General features: G+C 42.3%; 1 protein-coding gene across 4 annotated transcripts in view; it reads left to right on the top strand.

Moving 5' to 3' along the window:
• Positions 1 to 23272, top strand: part of ZBTB20 (zinc finger and BTB domain containing 20) — a 467807-nt gene extending 444535 nt beyond the window's left edge. For 3 of the 4 annotated variants that reach the window (XM_007454825.1, XM_007454826.1, XM_007454824.1), the window contains 2 exons: positions 9954 to 11558; positions 22528 to 23272. In XM_007454825.1, the coding sequence (XP_007454887.1) occupies positions 9974 to 11558; positions 22528 to 22949 (2007 nt within the window). In that variant the 5' untranslated portion in view covers positions 9954 to 9973 and the 3' untranslated portion in view covers positions 22950 to 23272. The remainder of the gene's footprint in view (positions 1 to 9953; positions 11559 to 22527) is intronic. The other variant, XM_007454827.1, reaches the window with a different exon arrangement.
• The last annotated feature ends 378 nt before the right edge of the window (positions 23273 to 23650 follow it).

Below are 23650 nucleotides of genomic sequence, written 5' to 3' on the forward strand. Positions count from 1 at the left end.
TCAGCAGGAGAAGAGAACTAAGAATGAATGCAATACATCAAGAGATGGCAAAATGTCCAACTTCTTAGATTAATGCAGAGATTTTATTTGGGGAAAATTGAGAAAATAAGATCAAATCGGTGAAGTAAGTCAAGATAATTAGACTGTTACCTATAGCAATAGAAGACCCTTACAGCTTAATATCTTTTTTCCTGTAATATGTAAATAATATAATAAAATATTATATAAGAGACTACATCAAGAATATACTAAAAATAAAATAAAATTCCTTACTCCTAATGAGAATAATTACGAAGTATGTCTTCCACTTCATTTACTTACCAGTGCTTCCCAAGGTTTTAAGTTCTGACAATTATTTAGACTCTTTTTCATCTCAGCATGAGCCCAAAAGGAACTTACATCTTATTTTTTCTTAAGGAAATCCTGTGCCTGCTTCTATAATGGATCACCCTAGGTGGGCTGTTGAGATGTAGTTTCTGCTACTTTCTTAAACTGGCCCACATCAAATCACCTCTGTGCTTCTTTCTTAACCAGTCACCCAGCAAAACAAATTTACCTTTCTCCTTGGCTTTTCCTTGTTACTTTGAGATAGAAGGCCTTCATTCCTCAGTAGGAATCTACAGTCTATCGTGGCTCAAGTCCACACTTTCCATAGAGAAAGAGTTTAGCCCCCTCCTACCAACAAACAGCTATGCTTAAAAACCAGCTGTCACAATGGAAGCAACTTATTTTTTTTCCAGGGAGACACAAGCAAAGAGATCATTTGAGCATGAATCTGAAGATATGCTTCAAAAGCAGTTTCAGAACAGTAAGCTACAAAGGAGGTTCTGTGAATTGGGAAGCTCCGTGATTAGTCAAAAAGCTTTTTTAAAATGACTGTAGGGTTCTGTTTTCTCACTTATTGAAGTTCAGACAAAAGTTTTCCCAAAGTCAAAAAATTAATTTCTTTCTTTTTTTTTTGATACGCGGGCCTCTCACTGTTGTGGCCTCTCCCGTTGCGGAGCACAGGCTCCAGATGCGCAGGCTCAGAGGCCATGGCGCACGGGCCCAGCTGCTCCGCGGCATGTGGGATCTTCCTGGACCAGGACACGAACCCGTGCCCCCTGCATCGGCAGGCGGACTCTCAACCACTGCGCCACCAGGGAAGCCCTAATTTCTTACCTAAATATACTTCATCACCAGTTGATAATATTTTCCAAAGGAATGCCATTCCTGGGAGTTATGCTGGAACTCACTGAAGTTAAAGTTTTGTTTTTCCTTTAAAAAATAAGTATATGATGATGCAGAGATCAAAAGGTGAACAGGTTAGTAAGTAAAAAGATGCTTTTTTTTTTTGTTTGGTTGGGTTTTTTTTTTTTATTCTTTTATTTTTGGCTGCATAGGGTCTTTGTTGCTGCGTGCGGGCTTTCCTTAGTTGTGGCGAGCGGGGGCTACTCTTCATTGCAGTGTGTGGGCTTCTCATTGCGGTGGCTTCTCTTGTTGTGGAGCACGGGCTCCAGGCACACGGGCTTCCGTAGTTGTGGCTCACGGGCTCTAGAGCACAGGCTCAGTAGTGGTGGCTCACAGGCTTAGTTGCTCTGCAGCACGTGGGATCTTCCCGGATCAGGGCTCGAACCCGTGTCCCCTGCATTGGCAGGGGGATTCTTAACCACTGTGCCGCCAGGGAAGCTCAAAAAGATGCTTGTTTTTATATAAACACGATTTAAGTGTATAGTTTCTTCTCAAGAAAAATAAAGGGCCTAATTTATTAACTGTGCGTTTGAATATATGGGCCCTTCTTCAAGGCCTATCCAAAGCAAGTTCAAACTGCATCCTTTGTGAATTTAAGAAGATCATTTTGTTCATTTTTTTATCCCACCCACGGATGCAGTATCTCTGTGTTTTTGTTCCCTAGATTTAGTGAACAAAGGAAAAGGTTACAATAGGGCAGCAGTTAAATTTGTAAGGAAAGAGCTTTAGGAAAAAAAAAAAAATCAAACTCCTAAAAGGTGTCTCAAAAGGTTTACAATATAAGAGGATTTAAAGGCATCAACCTCAGATTTCATTGATTTTTCTCCTTAGTCCCAGCAGGTCCTCCCTCTTCAAGAAGAAGCCATTTCATTTCAGCTTTGGAATGAGGGCATAGGTGTCTTTCAGAATGTTGTCTAGGATTATAGCTAATCCAATGCCTTTGTTCACAGCCTTAAAACTTACGTTTCACAAGCTGTACTGTAAGAGAGTAAAGGTGTTTGAACTTTCAGTGTTTTAGTCCACTGGAATCAGATGCTCAAAGTATATAAATTCATAAAGTATGGGGCTTGATAATACCCCAAAATGAAGTGTTAATTTATGTTTAGAATTGGTTCCATAAAGTTGATGTACAATTATTTGTTGATTGTTTGATAATATCCTCATCTCATAGCTAAAAGGATTTAAGTTGGCTTGAAAGAATATTCAATACATTAATAAATAGGAAAATATATGTATCTATAGCTATAAAAAAGAAATCAGAGTAGAAGTAAAATAAGGAATTGAATGAGGTCGAGGATAAATTTTACATAGAAAAGCATACCATAGGTCCTATATAGTTCTAAGATGTGGCCTAATATTTTTTTACTCTTTCAAGTAAAATTTTAATGTTTATTTGTCACAAAACTCATTTATTCATACAACTGTAATGCTGACACTGGTCCCTTTATTGAGTTTACAATTATATAAGTATATGAAATACATATATGTAATACACATTTTGAAATAATTTTTTATACAATATTTACAAGTTGCTTTCCATTTACAGTTATTACAAAATACTGGCTATATTCCCTGTGTTGTACAATATGTCCTTGAGCCTATCTTACACCCAATAGTTTGTACCTTCCACTCCCCCACCCCCTACATTGGGCCTATCCAAAGCAAGTTCAAACTGCATCCTTTGTGAATTTAAGAAGATCATTTTGTTCATTTTTTTATCCCACCCACGGATGCAGTATCTCTGTGTTTTTGTTCCCTAGATTTAGTGAACAAAGGAAAAGGTTACAATAGGGCAGCAGTTAAATTTGTAAGGAAAGAGCTTTAGGAAAAAAAAAAAAATCAAACTCCTAAAAGGTGTCTCAAAAGGTTTACAATATAAGAGGATTTAAAGGCATCAACCTCAGATTTCATTGATTTTTCTCCTTAGTCCCAGCAGGTCCTCCCTCTTCAAGAAGAAGCCATTTCATTTCAGCTTTGGAATGAGGGCATAGGTGTCTTTCAGAATGTTGTCTAGGATTATAGCTAATCCAATGCCTTTGTTCACAGCCTTAAAACTTACGTTTCACAAGCTGTACTGTAAGAGAGTAAAGGTGTTTGAACTTTCAGTGTTTTAGTCCACTGGAATCAGATGCTCAAAGTATATAAATTCATAAAGTATGGGGCTTGATAATACCCCAAAATGAAGTGTTAATTTATGTTTAGAATTGGTTCCATAAAGTTGATGTACAATTATTTGTTGATTGTTTGATAATATCCTCATCTCATAGCTAAAAGGATTTAAGTTGGCTTGAAAGAATATTCAATACATTAATAAATAGGAAAATATATGTATCTATAGCTATAAAAAAGAAATCAGAGTAGAAGTAAAATAAGGAATTGAATGAGGTCGAGGATAAATTTTACATAGAAAAGCATACCATAGGTCCTATATAGTTCTAAGATGTGGCCTAATATTTTTTTACTCTTTCAAGTAAAATTTTAATGTTTATTTGTCACAAAACTCATTTATTCATACAACTGTAATGCTGACACTGGTCCCTTTATTGAGTTTACAATTATATAAGTATATGAAATACATATATGTAATACACATTTTGAAATAATTTTTTATACAATATTTACAAGTTGCTTTCCATTTACAGTTATTACAAAATACTGGCTATATTCCCTGTGTTGTACAATATGTCCTTGAGCCTATCTTACACCCAATAGTTTGTACCTTCCACTCCCCCACCCCCTACATTGCCCCTCCCCCCCACTGGTAACCACTAGTTTGTTCTCTATATCTGTGAATCTGCTTCTTTTCTGTTACATTCACTAGCTTGTTATATTTTTTAGATTCCACATATAAGTGATATCATACTGTATTTACTTTTCTCTGTCTGACTTATCTCACTTAACATAATGCATAACATAATGCATAACATAACATAATTCCCTGTCTGACTTATTTCACTTAAAATAATATTTCACTTAACATAAAGTCCATCCATGTCACTGCAAATGGCGAAATTTTCTTCTTTTTTTATAGCTGAGTAGTACTCTATTGTGTATATATATATATATATTGATACCACTACATATGCTTCTTAAGGACCTTTAAATACTTAAAATGTGCTCCAGAATGGATGAAAGTTCATTAAATGTATGAATTACATATATGAATGAAAATTCAAGTAATATAAAAGACATACCCAACCGTAATACTGAGATCCTTAATAGAAAAGCGTTAGTAATTTTAATATCTCTGTCTACCTGAAACAATAAGCAGTGACAATAAAAGTACACACAGGGTGCTCCCAACTTTCATTGGTCATGTATTCCTGAAAATATGTTTGAAAGTCAAATTTCTGAAAGTTGAAGAATTGATTTATGTTTTAGGAGAAGAATTCTGTTACTGATGATAAAAAAAAAAAAGAAAATGATGAAATCGCTAATGGTTCCTGTAGCGCAGGCTTAAGACAATCTGGAAGATAGGGGAGAACTCTCATTGGGTGATGGCCCAAAGCATTCGCCTTATCACCAGGAACGGAGAAATAAAGCAGCACACCTCTCCTTGTTGTAAGCTGATGACCTTCCCGTAGTTCGCCTGCAGGGGCAATGAGAGCTGGGATATGCTAGATATATGGAGCCACGGTAGGAGAAAGAGGTCTTGGTCTGCCTACCACCTTTCACTTGCATAAGTGATTTCCCCAGAGCCACCCTCCAAAGACTGTGGAGATGCCAGTGAGATAGAATGAGGGGGTAGGGGCATGCAGGACCATCCGCTGTAGATGGTGGAACCTGTGAGCAAGCAGCCCCTAACCTCCTGTGGTGCAGAGACTCAGCAGGTATCCCCTCGACACATAGGTGAAGTATATACATGACTGAGGTCTTGCCCCTGGCAGGGCAACAGATGTCGATTTGGGGAGGAAGAGGCCTGAGTTGCCACATGCATCCCAGCTTTCTCCAGCAAGAACTGGCTCTTTCCCAGTGGGACCAGCTTGGTCGGTAGCACCAAAATGTGAGAGTTTAACATTATCACTAATCACCTGATATATGAAAGAGCAACTTCAGCATGCTATCAAAGCACAATCTGGGAAAGGGTGTGATAAGAGGCTAGCTTGTGGAGGCCTGGCCACCTGGCCCTATTTCATGTGCTGACCCACTTAGCACACGTGAGCCTGGTGGCCCAGATTGGAAGCTCAAGGGCTATTCAGCCCTGACATTTGACTTCAGCCTGTTGACTTGACCAAAATTCATCTTGGTTTTAACTTGAGAGCTGGTGTTTCTTTCCAAGCCACAGAGACTTCCAATTCCCATCTCCCTCTACAACACCTCACCCTTGCACTAGTCTCATTTTATATATCCGGGCTGAGAAAGGACTGGATTTCACACCTAATTAAAAGAGATTGTATTGCCTGCTGTTTCCTTTCTTGTTCCTTTTCCCTTGTGCATAGGCAGCTTTTTTATTCTCATGCTAAGTCCTATCCCTGGACACCCGCCGTTTCAGGGACAGGCAGGGCCTGGGTTCCTACAGCACAGAGAGCCAGGCCCTGCATCAGCTATTTCACCACAAGCAGAATACCCCTTCAGTACTCACTCCTGCCTCAGCCTCATCCATACTGTGCTCACTCACAGAACACGATCACTTAGAATACATGATCACTTTCAAGAGCAGAATTCCTTGTGTGTTCTAGTGAATGCCATCACAGGCTGACTCTACATTTTTACTCTAGTGGAGAGAAGGTAGGTTACTATTTTAAAACACACAGGGAGCTATTTTTATCACTTTTTTCATTTTGCCCCATCAGTTCTTTGTTCACACCACTGTAGGGTTTTTTTGGGAGGGGAGGGTGACGTGGCATCCCCAGACACACAAAATCTTTGTAAAGTTGTATGGTTTTGTAGATGAGGGGTTTTTTGTTTTGTTTTGTTTTGTTTTGTTTTTTTTGAATAGCCCAATTGCCTATTCAGTGCCAATCTAAGAAAGAATGGAGTTAACATTTTCACACCATTCCTTCCTATACAGTCTCTGAATAACCATCTAATCAAGGTTTGTTTTCAATGTGGAACAAATCTACAGTAGAGTATTTCAGATTTATTCCGTTGGAATCTATACATTAATGCCCACTGGATGAAAAGGACCTGTTTCACAAAAGCCTGGACATTGCCTTGCCGTGGCAGAAACTTTTTCCCACTGTGTTAGTGTTAAAAATGAAAGAAAGCCTGGGAAAGGACTTGCTTCAGCATTGTGTGCTGGAGGGACGAGGTATGCTTGAATGGACTGGCAGGGTCCCCCATCACATCTGTACACATATCAGCAAAACGATTCAGCCTTTCACGGCTGCTCACTGCAGTACAGGACCAGTGCTCTCGGAGAAACATTTAAAAATTGTGTCTACAAAAATCCAGCTAGGCTAGTCAGGTCAAGTTGTATATGTGTGCAGGTTTGAGTTTGTCTCTGTGGTTTTTAATGAAGTTGGTAACAACATTACTCCAATAACCAGAACTCAGAATATTTAGCACTTTTTGTTGTGATTATCTCCATAGGGTTACCTGATTATTTAGATAGAATTGACCAGTTCAGTCCAACAAGCAGTTTGAATTTTCTTCTTGAGACTCTGTGTGTGTGTGTGTGTGTGTGTGTGTGTGTGTGTATGAATGTGTGTAATGTAAAGATAGCTCTTAGTTGTTGACCATTTCCAACTCTAAAGCAACCTCCATCATCACTTTCAGCGTCTTTGTCTTTTCTTCTACGTCCTGAGAATTAGGATGGCCCTCAGTCTTTGGGCAATCCAAGTTTCATTCATCAGCAATCCAGTATCATGTGATAAAAAGAGTATCAGGGGGCATGGGTTCTAATCCCACCCCTGTCACTTACTAGCTGTGTAAAACATTGGGCAAGTCATTTAGGTACTTTGAGAGCCTCGACTTCCTCTTACATCAAATAGTAATAATAGGACCTGTCCTGAAAACATATAGTATTACTATAAGGAGTAAATGAGATGATACATGTGAAAGAGTTTGTACACTGTAAAACGCTACATGGTTATTAATTATTATGATAATTGTGATTGAGCTTCTTCCCAGAATTATCAGAAAGAAGACAACTCTTTGTGATATATGATAACTCTAGTGATATAACTGCAAGTGGTGCTATGAGCAATTGTGTGTTTCAAGAGTGTTTTCACCTGTGTGGAAAAAAATTTTTTAATAAGCCCATCCTCCTACTCAGAGATGGTGATTTTATCAGAGACTCAACCAGTTTTAGTACTTACCATTTTACTTAAATGATGGAGATCATGGTGATAGTGAAACTGTATATAGAAAACTCTACATTTTAGTGCCAGGCCTCACTTTTATCTCTTGCACTGTTCCATTTATAAACTTCAAAAAAGTGTTCTTTATTAGATGACTGAGGCTATGTTGAAGTCCCAAGGCCTAGAAATATGAACATCATGCTAATTTATGGATAGGTATAGAAGTAGCTGGAGAGCATACTGGACAAACCTTTTCACACAGCTTTACAGCAGACCGTGGACACCTAAGGGCCAGACTTCATTCAGGGGCAAAGAATGCAATACAGTGAAGCAGATAAGAGTGTGAACTCTAGAACCAGACTGCCTGGGTTCAAATGCCAGCTCAACCACCAATTGCCTACATGGCCTTGAGTAGATTTCCTAATTTCTGTGGCCTCAGTTTCCTCATCTGAGGTATGGGGATAATAATACTACCGACATCATAGGGTTGTTGTGAGGATTCAATGAAATAATATACATAAAGTAGTTAGAACTTGACACATAGTAAGCTCTTGAAAAGTGTTTGCTCTTGTTATTGCAGTACACATGCATCAGGGACTCAGTAAGATGTTGGAATTTGGTCTGTTGACTGATTTCCTGAATTTTCCTTCCTAGGTTATTGGGCCCTTCCTCTGGTGCCATGTTCTGTATTAACACAGCTATAGAGGATTCATCATGATTCCTTACCCTGACAAAGACAATTTGTTTTATATAAAAGAAAAAAAATAGAAACAGTAGCCTAATGAAATATTTTAGGCACCTAACAGACCTAATGGAAGTCGGAATGAGAAGGAATTCTCTTATGTAAAAATTTGCACAAATCATATCACTGAAAAAGAACATAGAGCCCATAGGCATTTACTAAGTTAAGTGGATATATGTGAGGCTGACTAAATGTAAAGTTGAGAGCAGAGGAAATGAATTAGTGTATAAGAATGAGGTCATATCCACTGAACTCAGACAGCATGAGGAGGTAAGGCAGAGCAAGGTAGAAAATCTAGTTGAGCTCAGACTGCCCTGAGCTGGCCCTCTCTCCTAGGGCAGAGGAGAAAGAAAGTGAGGAAGTGGACATTCCTCTGTGTGTAGGCCATTACCTCTGGGTTACTTCTAACAAGATATAAGGATCTGGGTCACAGCCAACAATCCATACTTGGGTCACCTGGTTTTGAAAGCCTACTTACGTGGCCTCCCTCAAGCTGATCGTTCAGTTGTGAAGGCAAGAATGGGGAATCTGAAGAATGGTTTGGAGAGAGGGATTCTTTAGAGAGGTAAAGTAGAAAAATAGGAAAGCCCTAAAACTCAGTGTTATAGACACCTGTTATCCTTCCCAATCTGGGGTCTAGATGTTACCAATATTATCCCTTGCCTGCACAGCCTGGGATATATGGGTGGCAATAGGTCAGGCTATCCACATCCTCCATGTAGCTGACTGCTGCCTTCCTACTGGGAGCTGTTTGATACCTCCCTCTATCAAGCACAGAGAGCACCCAATTCCCAGGTGATCGTACATCCCACTCAGGGTTTACTCCTGCTGTCCTGACCTAATTATCAACAGTGCTCCCTTTCACTCTCAGAAGTGCGCCCAGTTTGAATGGCAAATGTGGTCACCTAATGTACTCCAGTCTCCCAGGCCAACACTGCCATCTTTGACCTGTTTAACATTTCTTCTTCAGTAAGCCTCAGAAAATTCAGACAACCACCACATCACAGACGGCCACCCTAGAAAGTACTCAGACAGGTTGTGAGAGATGATGAGAAAAATGCGTAGATACAGAAAGCAGTGGGCAAGTGCCCCTTTAGCCAGCAGATTGCATTCTAGAGCCTGTCCCTCAACTGGAAAACATGGTGGCAGCTGTTGGGTGGATATCTTAGACTGGGTTGAATTTTCCAAGAATTTTTGCATACCTCGTATGGATTTGGGGAATGTGCCGTATAAATTAATAGGAAAGGAATTTAACTATAAGTATTTTTGCTGTCTATGAATAAAGTAAGAAATTTTGATAAGGAAAATGTAAGCTTTCTTAAAGGGCCTGCTTAAGCCTAAAGTGGAGGCAGAGTTTCATGAGAACAAGTCTTGCATTTGCCTTTCAGTCCCTCTTTGCCGAAGTTGTAGTATAGCAGGCAGTGGTCCATCTGTGTTTCAGGCTGCTCTGCTTCAACTGACAACCCTGGCTGAAGGTCCACGGGGTTAAAATGGATTCAGTACACCAAAATAGCTGGAGCACTGCTGGAACAAAATTCAAGGCCTTGTTTCCACAGGACATCACACCCACAAGTTGACCCTTGTGCAAAGCCACAGAGCCTGCTTGTGTCTGCAAGGCGGGGGGTGGGGGGGGAGTGCTTCTAGGGCCCATGAGCATTGCCCACCTGAGACCTAGTTGTTAGGGATGCAGTCAGCTAGCTCTGACCCACGCCCTGTCTTGTGTCTCTCTTGCCGTGCAGGTGACATCAGTTGCAAGGGGATGACCGAGCGCATTCACAGCATCAACCTTCACAACTTCAGCAATTCCGTGCTCGAGACCCTCAACGAGCAGCGCAACCGTGGCCACTTCTGTGACGTGACGGTGCGCATCCACGGGAGCATGCTGCGCGCACACCGCTGCGTGCTGGCAGCCGGCAGCCCCTTCTTCCAGGACAAGCTGCTGCTGGGCTACAGCGACATTGAGATCCCGTCCGTGGTGTCGGTGCAGTCGGTGCAAAAGCTCATTGACTTCATGTACAGTGGCGTGCTGCGCGTCTCGCAGTCGGAAGCCCTGCAGATCCTGACGGCCGCCAGCATCCTGCAGATCAAAACGGTCATCGATGAGTGCACGCGCATCGTGTCGCAGAACGTGGGCGACGTGTTCCCGGGGATCCAGGACTCGGGCCAGGACACGCCACGGGGCACTCCCGAGTCGGGCACCTCGGGCCAGAGCAGCGACACCGAATCGGGCTACCTGCAGAGCCACCCGCAGCACAGCGTGGACAGGATCTACTCGGCGCTCTATGCATGCTCCATGCAGAATGGCAGCGGCGAGCGCTCCTTCTACAGCGGTGCGGTGGTCAGCCACCACGAGACGGCGCTCGGCCTGCCCCGCGACCACCATATGGAAGACCCCAGCTGGATCACGCGCATCCACGAGCGCTCACAACAGATGGAGCGATACCTGTCCACCACCCCCGAGACCACGCACTGCCGCAAACAGCCCCGGCCGGTGCGCATCCAGACCCTTGTGGGCAACATCCACATCAAGCAGGAGATGGAGGACGACTACGACTACTACGGACAGCAAAGGGTGCAGATCCTGGAGCGCAACGAGTCCGAGGAGTGTACGGAAGACACCGACCAGGCCGAGGGCACCGAGAGTGAACCCAAGGGCGAAAGCTTCGACTCAGGCGTCAGCTCCTCCATAGGCACCGAGCCCGACTCCGTGGAGCAGCAGTTTGGGCCTGGGGCGGCGCGGGACGGCCAGGCCGAATCCGCCCAACCTGAGCAGGCTGCGGAAGCCCCGGCTGAGGGCGCCCCGCAGCCGCACCAGCTAGAGACCGGTGCCTCGTCCCCGGAAAGAAGCAACGAGGTGGAGCTGGACAGCACGGTGATTGCCGTAAGCAACAGCTCCGACAAGAGCGCCCTGCAGCAGCCTGCGGTCAACACGTCCATCGGGCAGCCACTGCCAAGTACCCAGCTCTACTTACGCCAGACGGAAACCCTCACCAGCAACTTGAGGATGCCTCTGACCTTAACCAGCAACACACAGGTCATTGGCACAGCCGGCAACACCTACCTGCCGGCCCTCTTCACCACCCAGCCCGCGGGCAGCGGCCCCAAGCCTTTCCTCTTCAGCCTGCCACAGCCCTTGGCAGGCCAGCAGACCCAGTTTGTGACAGTGTCCCAGCCCGGCCTGTCAACCTTTACTGCACAGCTGCCAGCGCCACAGCCCCTGGCCCCATCCGCCGGCCACAGCACAGCCAGTGGGCAGGGCGAAAAAAAGCCTTATGAGTGCACTCTCTGCAACAAGACTTTCACCGCCAAACAGAACTACGTCAAGCACATGTTCGTACACACAGGTGAGTGCAGCTCCCCGCTGGAGAGCTGGCAGCGGGGGGAGGGGCTGAGGGGGCTGGGGAAGGGGGGGGGGCAGGGCAGTAGGTGCAAGGGAAGGTACGGAGTCATCTTTCAGATTTTAAGGAAGACCCCATTGTAAACCATCTTCTAGAAGCCCCGACTATGCCCCCATCACAGGAACCAAGCGCCCTGTCACAGAAAGACAAAGTCACAGAAACCCTTTGTGGAAAAGGGCCAAATGAGAAAACCTAATACAGAATTTGCAGGCACAACATTCCTTAACTTCACTGAACTTTGAAATATGTTTTTGATCCTAGATGGTTAGAACTGAAAAAGTCCTTGGAGATCATGTACTCCAGTCACCTTGTGTTACAGACAAAGTCATGTAGGCAGAGCAGGGATGAGGGTTTTAGTCTGTAGTAAGTTTTATATGAACCATCAGCTTGAGGAGGCCACAACAAGGCTGATGCAAGCGGAGGCTGCATTTATGGCCCCTGAAATGAGGAGGACTGATAGACTTGCTCTGTTTTCTAGTGCTTGTTCTCTATTTTCCACATCTAGATACCACAGTCAGTTCTGTGTACTCCCTTTTGAAAGGACAGTAGACTCACTGGGGCACACTCAGAGGAGTATGAGTAAGATGGAAAGGGACGTGAAGCCATGGCATATGAGTCATTGCTGAGGTGCCAGAGGTGTTCAGTGCCTAGGTTTGAATTGAAAGTGCCTACTGCGCTTTGTCCTCTTGGCAAAGTTGCTTAACCTTTCTATACGTTAGTTTCCTTGTCTATATAATGGGGGTAGTAGTGATATTTCTTTCTTGTAGTGCTGTTTTGAGGATTAAATGAATTAATATATATGAAGTTCTTAAAGCAATTTCCAGCACATAATAAGCACTGTATAAATGGTAGCTATTGTTCACACTGTTAGTATTATTTAAATGGTTTGGAGGGAAGATCCCTTAAGCTTGTTCTGTTTGGGTCCAAAATGTAGAAATGGACCAATGAATGGAAGCTGTAGAGAGATTCAGTTAAATAAAATAGGAAGTTTGTTAACAGGCAGAGTTGCTCTAAGACAGGCAGACAACTTCCAAAGGGAGTGAGTTCCTGTAATTAGAGGTGTTCAAGGAGAGAATGGAAGATCATTTCATAGTGATGTTATAGAGGCGATTCAATCATCCATCAGGCGAGTAGCTGGGCAAGATGGTCTTTCATCCCTGGAGTCCATGATTCTAGAGCTAAGATCTCCTGACCTCCCAGCCAGAGGCCTCTCCTAGTTCCATAATGGGACAGGCATAGAAGCGAGAACTCCACGGATGCTCAAGGGACTACATGTGTGATATGATTTCACGTGGATTCTCTAGTACCTGAAAATACCTACACCAGTGTTGATCACCATATTTGGAATTCCTATTATGAGAGTCACTCGTCTCTCTAGGTAAACCTCTAGTTCCAGAATGTCCCTGTTAAATGACAAATAAATTGTCAGGGGGAAGTTACATACATGAATTACAATATATGACAACAAGTTGGTTGCTCAAAGCAACATTGTTTCTCAGGTCAGCTAGCAGGAATAGCTAGGGGATAGGACATAAAGCAGATCAATTTAAATTGGGGAATAGAAGGGAAGGACAGCAACAGACACATCAACATGGAAGTGAGCAACTGAAATAGAACATTACTTAAGATGCAATTTTCCTTCTTTGCAGTTTAACTTAAGTCAGGACAATACGTAAATCCATGTATGTGCCTTTATGTGAATCAGTTGTTCTTAAAGATGAGTTTTCATACCTCCAGAAAGCATAGTGACTCACTACTGAATTCAGGAAGAAAATCAGGTAGTAGTAGTAAGTCACTATGTTTACTTAGGGTAAATGTGAATATCTAATAACCTGAGATCAATCGAGGACATTTTCCATGTGGTATGGTATCATCATTATTTAGTAAATTAATCAAATAGTAACATTTTTATTTATGTGGCAATTTATGGTCTACAGAGTGCTCTCCCATAGTTTATGTCCTTTCCTTCTCTGAGCAGCTATCTTATAAATCCATCAAATTAAGGATTAAGGGGGAAAAAAAGAGATCATTTGTGGAAGTCTATTCTTAGCCAAAGTTGACTTTGCTGGTCTTGGATCCATGAACATTTCTACTCACCTTCTTTGCATCTCTTCCAGTAGACCTAGCAGATATAAAGTTTACACACTCTGTTAGATCACGTATTGAAATAAGGCTTTAAATCTGGAACATAAAATTTTTAGCGTACTACCGAAAAGTGTCTTTTGGGTGTATAAACACATTTATTCAGTGGATTCACCAAAGGATTCTGTGGTTAACCCAAATAACTAGATTTGCCCATAAGAAAACCAGCAATGGGTTTGCAAATTTAGACATCACAGATACAAAAGCTACAAGTAAAGTCATTTTATAAATCTGAGTTATGCTCAGAGGGTAGCCTTCAGATCTCTAGTAAACTATGAAGTTCCTCAGTAAATTTTGAAGGTCTTTGTATTGGTGTGTATAACCTGGCCACATCCAGGAACAATAAATGTACATCTATGACTCAAGCACCTCATTTAAAAGAATCAACAGTCTTCCCTTTCACCCCCGAATCATTTGGCAGTGGCCGTTTGGAACGGTCATCTCTCCATCAAGACTTTTGTCCGAGTGAAATAGTCTATAACCTAACAAAGTTTAGGAACAGTTAGTCCAGGTTTTCAAAAGGCAAGACAGCCTGAACATATGGAAGTAATTCAGGGCCTGGATTCACTTTGGCCGACATTTCAAAACAAAGTTTTCTCCAGTTTCTTGGGAAAACATCAAAAAAGTGGGGCCTCCCAACTTTACAGGAGCCCAGTGGAAATGATAATAATCCACAGCAGAAAGTCCAAATGTTAGTCTAAAATAAGATTCTAGAAAGTAGATACTTTCTAGAATACTTGGAAGAGTAGAGATGGATTCTGTATTCTTACCTATGGTCTAACATAAAAGAATCTTACCAAGAAAGAGTAGCTTGACAGGGCTAAAAGGAAAGAAACAGGTTCTCAGCATCACAGCCACTATGCATGATAACTGGCTTTGCAGGTTAGCAACTGCAAGTTTCAATGTAAATGATACTTGCTTTCAACAACTGCAGAGAATGGATCCTGAGATCTGAATTCTAACTCTATGCTAATGATCCACATATTCATTGAAAGGACGTGATTGTAACAAATAGGTAGTCCATCGTATTCACCTCGGAGCTAAGCTCTACCTTACAGAACCAAGGAAGCTCTGGTTGTAGAGAATATTCCATAATGATTATAACACTGAAACTTAGAGTAGGGACATAGTGAAAGACGACTGTGCTGGAATTAGATTATCTGGGTTCGGTTTTCGTTCCTCTAACTGTGACCTTATGCAAGTCATTTAATTTCATTACCTTCAGTTTCTTTGAGTTTAAAGTGGAAATAATAATTTCTTTGAGTTTAAAGAGCAAATAATAATATTAGGCATGTGAGAGATTTTCATAAAAGGTAAAGTACTACTTAATGTTTTTAAAAAAAAAAAAATCGTCATCGTTACTTTAGCCCCTCCTCTCCCAGAGGCATTGAGTTTTTTCGCTCTGTCTCCAACCTCTGAGTAATAAACTCTTGACATGTTTCCTTCTTCACTGGAATTCAAATGCTGAAGCAATGTGATACCCCTTGGGTTTCCCTTGAACTTCCTCCATAACATGAACTTTTTTTTTCATCCCTTAAGGATTTTTTCAAGAAAATCTCTCACCAAACCACTCTATCTATTGCCAAACAAACCATGGTAGGACTTCATCTCTTCTAGGAGTTTCTCAAGTTCGCTTTACTGCAGCTTCATAAAAGTTGTGAGGAAGAAAAACAAGAGTTAAGTACACATTTGAAAACAAGAGAATTGGAAAAAAGCAAAGATAACACAAACCATCCTGTCATGGAACAAAGCAGGACTCCTCTATGCCCTCTCCTAAGAGAAAAAGCAAAAGTCAAAGGAATGGGAGGGAAGGAAAAGACAGAGGACATAGGAGGATAAGCCTGGGTATGAACGTGGCTGTGGAAGCCAAGCAATAGGGAAAATTCAAAGATAACGTGGGAGCGTACTTCTCAAAGTGTGATCCCCATAGCAGCGACATGCATATTCTCGCACCTATCCCAGACCTGAATCAGAAACTCTGGTGAGGGAACCCAGCAATCTGTGTTTTAACAAGCCCTGATTCACACGAAGTTGGGAACCGCTTCCCTAGATGGCCTGGGTGATTAGGAGGAGGATGGCTTCAGGTTGCCTTTGTTACATAACATTGTTCCCCAAAATTCCACTCACAAGAACCTATGTGTTTGGAAAAAGTAAAACATAGTTTTGGACAACAGCTTGATTTTACAGTGATAAATTATGTTATGGAAGCAAATATCTTGCATATGGAAGGTTCCATGGCAAATGTACCCCTTCTGGCACTTAACATTGACTTATAACAATGACTTATCATTATGTAGGTGCCTTTATGCCTTCCCATTAGAATGTAAACTTTGTGAAAACAGAAACAATTTTATATATAACTACGTATATATGATATATAAAGAAATATATATCTTATACTTCAATATACCCAACATAATACCTTACACATAGTAAACATTCAAGAAATATTTAATCAATGAATGAGTTGAATCCTTCTCTAATGATATCTAATCACTTCCAAACGGAAAAGTCGCCCATTTCCAGAGTTATTTATTGTATGATGTAGTTCCATAGAAATAGTGCAAAAATACCTTGCACATTTGTATATTAAGCACTTCCTCCAAGGATCTGAGCACATTTCAGATACCACATTCTGTCTGTTCGTACTTTGCCCTATATAACAAAGTTGCACACATAATAACAAGACTGACTAAGATGGCGATCCGGGTATTTATTTATCACCAGGTACAGGGTTGCCAGGTTTAGCAAACAAAAATACAGGATGCCCAGTTAAATTTGAATTTTTAGATAAACAACAAAAAATTTTTAGTCTAAGTATGTCCCATTCAATATACGTGGTGTAGTTATACTAAAAAAGTAGTCATCGGTTATCTGAAATTTAGATTTAATCTGGTGCCATGTTTTTTGTTTTTTGTTTTCTGTACACGGGCCTCTCACTGTTGTGGCCTCTCCCGTTGCGGAGCACAGGCTCCAGACGCGCAGTCTCAGTGGCCATGGCTCACGGGCCCAGCCGCTCCGCGGCATGTGGGATCTTCCCGGACCGGGGCACGAACCCGTGTCCCCTGCATCGGCAGGCAGACTGTCAACCACTGCGCCACCAGGGAAGCCCTGGTGCCATGTATTTTATCTGGCAGTGCTCTTCAGACAGAACTTTCTTTTAAGACCCAATCTTAGGACTTTTGCTTTAAAATCCATAGATGAATACAGGCATATGTAGTTGCTTAACAAATATTTGTTGAGTGAGTGAATGAATGTTCACTCAATTTCCAGGAGAAAATATGTGAGCACGCTTTCCAGGAGAATTTAATTCAGGGGACTTATATATAAATGCATTATTTTCTCAGCAAGATTTAAATTTCTTTTTCTTTTCTTCTTTTTCTATACACAAAGACTGTATTGTATCTGTGTTCCCACTTGTGTTTTCTTCACCAACAAATGGTAGACATTTGGGCCTTTTCTGAATCATAGTATCAGCGGCCCACCCGATAGTCACTAATGCCCATTAGTGTCCTCTGACGATTAATAATTTTCTTTGTTACTTTAAGAAGCTCAGCTATTTTGGCCATGAATTTTATATAAATAGATATAGTGATGATAGTAACATAACAATGTCATCCGTATAGTAATAATAGTGAGATCAAGATCGTGATGTGATCATCCTCATATAGACCTTGGGCTGTTAATTGTATCAAGCCAGTGAAGTAATGAACAAGTATAAGGTTTGAAGTGAGAAAGCCTTGATTTTACCACTTTCTGACGGAGTGACTTTAGGTAAATTCTGTAGTCAATCTGAGCCTCAGTTTTTTGACCCATAGGTACAGATTTTAATACATGGTTGCTCTGAGAATCAAATAACATAAATTATGTGAAAGCACTTACCTGTAATACCTTAAAATTACCCAAGCCATTTAGGAACTTACATGTTATGTTTTATAGCAGCATCATACATTTTGCAGCATAATCTAGAGAGCAGGAAATTGTTAACTGGAGAAGGAGGGGATATTTGGCTCAGCTGGTGTCATACTCTCAGCTATTACTGACTTGTAGAGGGACCTGCAGGATGTTATTCTACCATTCTAATGGAAAGAACATCTTCTGGGGCTGTTAACATCTACCCCCTCGTAAAGTTGTAAGAAAAGTCAAGTAATGTGGGTGAAGGTCCCTGAGCTCTTTAAAATTCTGCTTGACACCAAAACTTTTTAGTTGTTGCTAAAGCCACAGAGGTTTTCTGAATGCAGTGTGTCCCCAGTAGGGAGTCCCCCCTAGACAGCCTCACAGTCCAAGATGGCACCAGGACTGCATCCCTGGAACTGGAGAGAAAGGCTGGCAGGCGGTCGTGAAGACCCAGCTCCAACTCGACTTCTCTGGGTGGAGAGCAGACTCTTTAGCCAGTGAAGGGTCTGCGTGACCCGAGCTGAGCACCTTCCATTCTTGTCACTGAACCCTTCCCATTTTCTGTTCCAGTCTTGATTTTCCCCTTTCAGAGGACTTACAATTTCCAGGACTCCTTCTGCTTTCCTTGACAGTAGCCACCTTCCCCTACCCCTGCTCGCCCCTTCCTTCCCTGCTGTCTGCCCTCTCACCAAGCACCCAGGCTTGGTTTTCTGACCCCCCCACCACCACTGTACTCACCTGAAGGAAGGTGTATGCTAGAGCAGATGATGGAGAGGCCGAGAGAATGCGAGAGACAGGTGGGAACCGTGTTTCAAACAAGTGTCCTGGTAACAGCATCCACTGTCCTCTCTGCAGCCTAGGAGAAGCCTGGTTAGAATGAAAAAGATTCAGCAGAATAAACGGGTTCTTGCTGAGCCCCCAGTACAGAGGTCACTATTCAGAATTGGGGTGGCTCAGCCCCAAACTTTGGGCAGACCCTCTGCATCTACTAACCTAACAGTATCTTTCTTCCTCTTTTTTTTTTTCTTTCTGTCAGTCATGGTAGAGTGTCAGTGCTGGTCCACAAGAAGGAGCTGAAAAGTGATGCTTTAGAGAGCAGGCATCCAAAAATGGAGACAAATATATGCATTCACTACTCCCCAACCCATGGGATTGTAAAGGACACTGCCACCTCTTCTGTTCCTCCACTTGCTGTCTGGTTTTTCAGCCTCCAGAGTTCAGTTGCTGCCTGCTAAGAAATCCTCTGTCTATGCTATTCGCTGACATTTTATTCATGGTGCCACTTCTTTCCGTTAGCATGTGTAGCTGAGACTAGACCCTTAACTCTGAATTGCATAGCTGCAGTATAATCACTTGCTTTATTGATTACCTGAAACAATTTTTTCACAATCTTGTGTTGGCTTCCCCATGCCACGGAAGTCATTTTTCAGTTGGTTTCATTTATCACCACTTCCTTTGTGCTGAAGGGACCAGTTGAATTTTTCTTGAAATGATCACATACTCTGTGCAAAGCGCTTTATCGCTTTAATTTTCAAAATACCTTCACAAGACAGGTGCTTTACTGTATTATTCTCAAGTTACAGATAAGGAAACTGAGGCTTAAAGAGGTGAAGTAACATGCCCAGGTCATTCAGCCAAGGAAATGGAGTTCATATCTGACTCCTGCATCTGTATGGCCCCAAAATGGATCATTTTAAAGTACAGGAGCTTATATGAGCTTCCCCGTCCTGTGTCTAATTCTGCTGTCTGCTTAGTACTTTGTGTTCCTTTCTAACGAATCAGACTTACCATTCCTGGCCATAGGCTCAGACCTGGAAAGTCATCTGCTACCACTCATCTTAACTTCACTTCAGTAATCAACAGACCACATCCATTTCATGTATAATGTTGAAAGCCTTTTGGGGATCACTATAAGTAATATGCAGGAAAATAATGGGAAAGAATCACTCATTTCTAGTGAGTGATATAGTTTCACATCCATACATAAAGAAATGAGTTGTTTATACCTGAATAATCTGAAAATGCATGCTGTTTAGTAAGACAGTTCCTGGAATGCCTATGCTCCAACAACACAGCACCTGAATAATTTTAGAGCACTTTCCTTTATGGAGCTCCCAAGTGCTTTGCAAACATTTTTACTCATTAACTATCACACCATTTTTCTGTGGCAGGATACTTTGTCCTATTTAAAATGTGGGACTGCTGATGCGTTGAGTGATTTAAGCAAGTTGCCCTCAGGTCATGTGTTGACAAGACCTGGACCAGAGTCCTCTGGGGCATGGCCCATAGTGGGCAGAAGGCCACTAAATCTGCAAAGGGACATGGCAAGTGCTTGGTCCAACTCCTCACTTAGAGAAGGGGAAACAAACCCAGAGAGATGAAAACACTTAGAAAACCCAGGGTCACACGGATAATTAATGGCCGAACCAATACTAGGTATATACAGACGACATATCAAGACATGTATATGCTATAGAGGGAAAGATGACAACTGTGAGGTATCAATTTATAGTCAGATTAGAAGGGTGTGAAAGTAAAAAGCCATCCTCACTGACCTTGCCTAGAGGAAAAGTACACTATAAGAAGGTGAAAGTTTCAAACAGCAGGAGAATTTTTAACACAGACAAAGTTTCAGCTTCCTAGCAGCCAAAATACCATCTGGAATTAAGAAGGCACACTTCCCATTAGAGGTGACAGGTGGACATATTTTAAAAGATAGTCGGCCGGCCTAGCATAGCCTCTAGAAAGTGTACTGAAAGCACAAGGATGGTAAAGACCAGCTTGAGTTCCAAGCATGTTTACAGCTGACAGAAATGTTCCAACTAAAAATAACATGCATGACTGTCTCTCTCAGGGAATCTCTCATTTCAAAAAAATGTACCTACATAAACACCATGCAGAGACTGAACTCTTCATTTAGGAATGAGGCTTCCCTAAATTTCCCCATTTTAGCCTAAAAGTGAAACTCTTCTAACTCTTCAATCCTATGGCTCATGCTTTTTCATCAGTGAGGATGAAGGGAAAGGAGACTGGAAGACAGCAGAGGGGAGAGGGAGCTAGGCCAAAACGTTTGTGAATAACTAAAGGAAAAAGTTCAAAGATCAAGGAAATTGGTTTAGAAATTTGTGGAGTCATTCCTGAACCAAATAGCCATTTCTTAGGATTGTGTGCTTCAAAATATATCTTTTTATGTTTACAAACACAATGAAAAAGCTTTCTGTTGAGATAAAGTTTCATAAAGCAGATCACGAGCCGTGAGCCCGGCACACAGTAAGCACAGAATACGTGGTGGTTGTTTTCATTGCCATTATCTCCATGACACATCCAACCGCTTCTGTCTCATGATGGAAAAAATGGAAACACAGTCAAGGCACATATTTTAAATGGATGTTAACTCAAATTCAAGAACTAGATATCCTACCCTGATGCCTCGTCCAGAGGTTGAAATATTACCGCAGAGAGTTTCAGAGGCTTTGCGCTTTGGGCTGAGTTATGGAAGAGTACATGGACAGCCTTTCCTCTCTGAGGTGGGTGCCTGCATTGGGCAACCAGCGGTGAGCTGGGAAAGATGGAAACACGATAATGTAGTTCATCTCACCCACCAAGAGCAGAGCCGAGAACAAGCAGCACCAACAAAAACAAGTCTCTCTTCATCCAAAGAGATGTTACAGGCCCATGGACGTTACTTATAGAAGAATATTTCATGTGGTCATTCGGTGACAATATTCTTATTTACATTACAGTTTTTAGCAAGCTTGATCATTTGGTCTCTAAGCCAACAGCAAACCAAAGCAGTAAACTGAGGAGAAAGAAGGGTTTCAGCCAACAACACACTGAGAGCAAAGAAAGAGAAAACTATTAAAAAAAAAATTGACCCCAGAGTTCAAAGAAGGCGTATGGAAGCATTTAATGGGGGGAGGGGGTGTTGGTGGATAGTCTTGTAATAAGAACACCAGGCAGGTATTCCCACACCACTCTTGGTGGTCTGCAAAGTGATTTCTTATGTATTTTATGTCAACACCAGCACAGTGAGGTAAGCAGAACTGTATACCTCAGAGGCATTTGCAGATTTGTCAGAGTGGCAGGCCATCCGTTGGTGCCTGGATTTGAACAGGACCATTTGACTCTGAGATCATTGTGTTGTCTACCACCTACTCAACCTCCACACCAGACAAGGCCAATCTGCAGCTCAGGGCAGTCCAGACAGAATAGCCAATTAACTCTCTCAAGTTACATTTTAGGAAGATTGCTGTCTAAAATAGATAAAAATCAAAGGTATAGCTCTTCAGAATGACTTATTCCTATGATGGGCAATAATTTCCAGACCTCTAATCAAAGCATGAGTGCATTTACTAGACAAAATACCAGAAATGGAGACTGTCCCCAAAGAGCCAAGCTGTGAGACCACCAACCTTAGTTCCCAAAGATTCTAGAGACCCCACGTCTCCAAAGAACTTTTCTCTCTTTTATTTCTTATACTTGTTTGATAATGCAAATGGCAAACACACAGTTAAATCCCCGAATGATGGCACTGAAAATGACCCCTATAAAGTAGCACTCCCTTCTCTCCACAGAATGACCTTGGAAGACTTTTACTGGAGAATGTCGAGTAGCTTTCCAAGAGAGACATTTTCTGGCATGGGGACATGGAAAACTCTAGACTGTCCTGGCAGCACCTTAAAGCAAGTTGTCTCAGAACATGAGAGGCCAGGAAGGACTGGATCTTTCCAATCAGGGGTGATCCGTTAACCAATCAGATTTTTTTTTTTTAATGTTTTTGTTTTTGTTTTCTGTTGTCTTGTTTTTCTGTCTCTCATTCTCCCTCCCTCGCTGTGTCTCGCTCTGTCCCACTTGCTGTCTCTTCCCACGTGAACAGGTGAGAAGCCCCACCAATGCAGCATCTGTTGGCGCTCCTTCTCCCTAAAGGATTACCTTATCAAGCACATGGTGACACACACGGGAGTGAGGGCGTACCAGTGTAGTATCTGCAACAAGCGCTTCACCCAGAAGAGTTCCCTCAACGTGCACATGCGCCTCCACCGGGGTGAGAAGTCCTATGAGTGCTACATCTGCAAAAAGAAGTTCTCCCACAAGACCCTCCTGGAGCGACACGTGGCCCTGCACAGTGCCAGCAACGGGACCCCTCCAGCAGGCACACCCCCAGGGGCCCGAGCTGGCCCCCCAGGAGTGGTGGCCTGCACAGAGGGGACCACCTACGTCTGCTCCGTCTGTCCAGCAAAGTTTGACCAAATCGAGCAGTTCAACGACCACATGAGGATGCATGTGTCTGACGGATAAGTAGTATCTTTCTCTCTTTCTTATGAACAAAACAAAACAACAAAAAAGAAACAAACGAAAAAAAGCTATGGCACTAGAATTTAAGAAATGTTTTGGTTTCGTTTTTACTTTCTGTTTTTGTTTTTGTTTCGTTTCATTTTGTACTACATGAAGAACTGTTTTTGCCTGCTGGTACATTACATTTCGGAGGCTCAGGGGAATAATTGTTCTCCCAGTCTCCCTCGGATGGTGGCCTTAAGGCCTGGTAGTGCTTCAGGAGGTCCACTGGTTGGATCTCTAGCTACTGGCCTCTAAATACAACCCTTCTTTACAAAAAAATCTTTAAAAAAAAAAGTAAAAAAAAAAAAAATTTTCTTTTTTCACTTGTGAAGAGCACTACAAAAATATATAACAAAATCTAAAAGGCCTACTGTCTTTAAGTACACCGCTTGCAGTGTTTCAGTGGACATTTTCACAATTCTGGCCGCTTGGACTTCACAGTAACCAGTTAAAACTGTGGAATATCACTTTCTGGTTGAAAACCCAGAGGAAAGGCCCTGCTGTTTTCCACCCCCAACGTTGTCTGATTTCATGCAAGGGCTGCGGGTGTGGGAAGGGGCGTGGGTTTGGTGGTGTGGGAAAGGCAGACGGCAGGCTTCTCCCCCAGATTCTGCTCGGTCCACACACCCTGGCCCACCTCCTCCATGCCCCCCCCCCCCCCC

This window comes from Lipotes vexillifer, unplaced genomic scaffold (genome assembly GCF_000442215.2).
Source record: "Lipotes vexillifer unplaced genomic scaffold, Lipotes_vexillifer_v1.1 scaffold1674, whole genome shotgun sequence".
Classification (NCBI taxonomy): domain Eukaryota; kingdom Metazoa; phylum Chordata; class Mammalia; order Artiodactyla; family Lipotidae; genus Lipotes; species Lipotes vexillifer.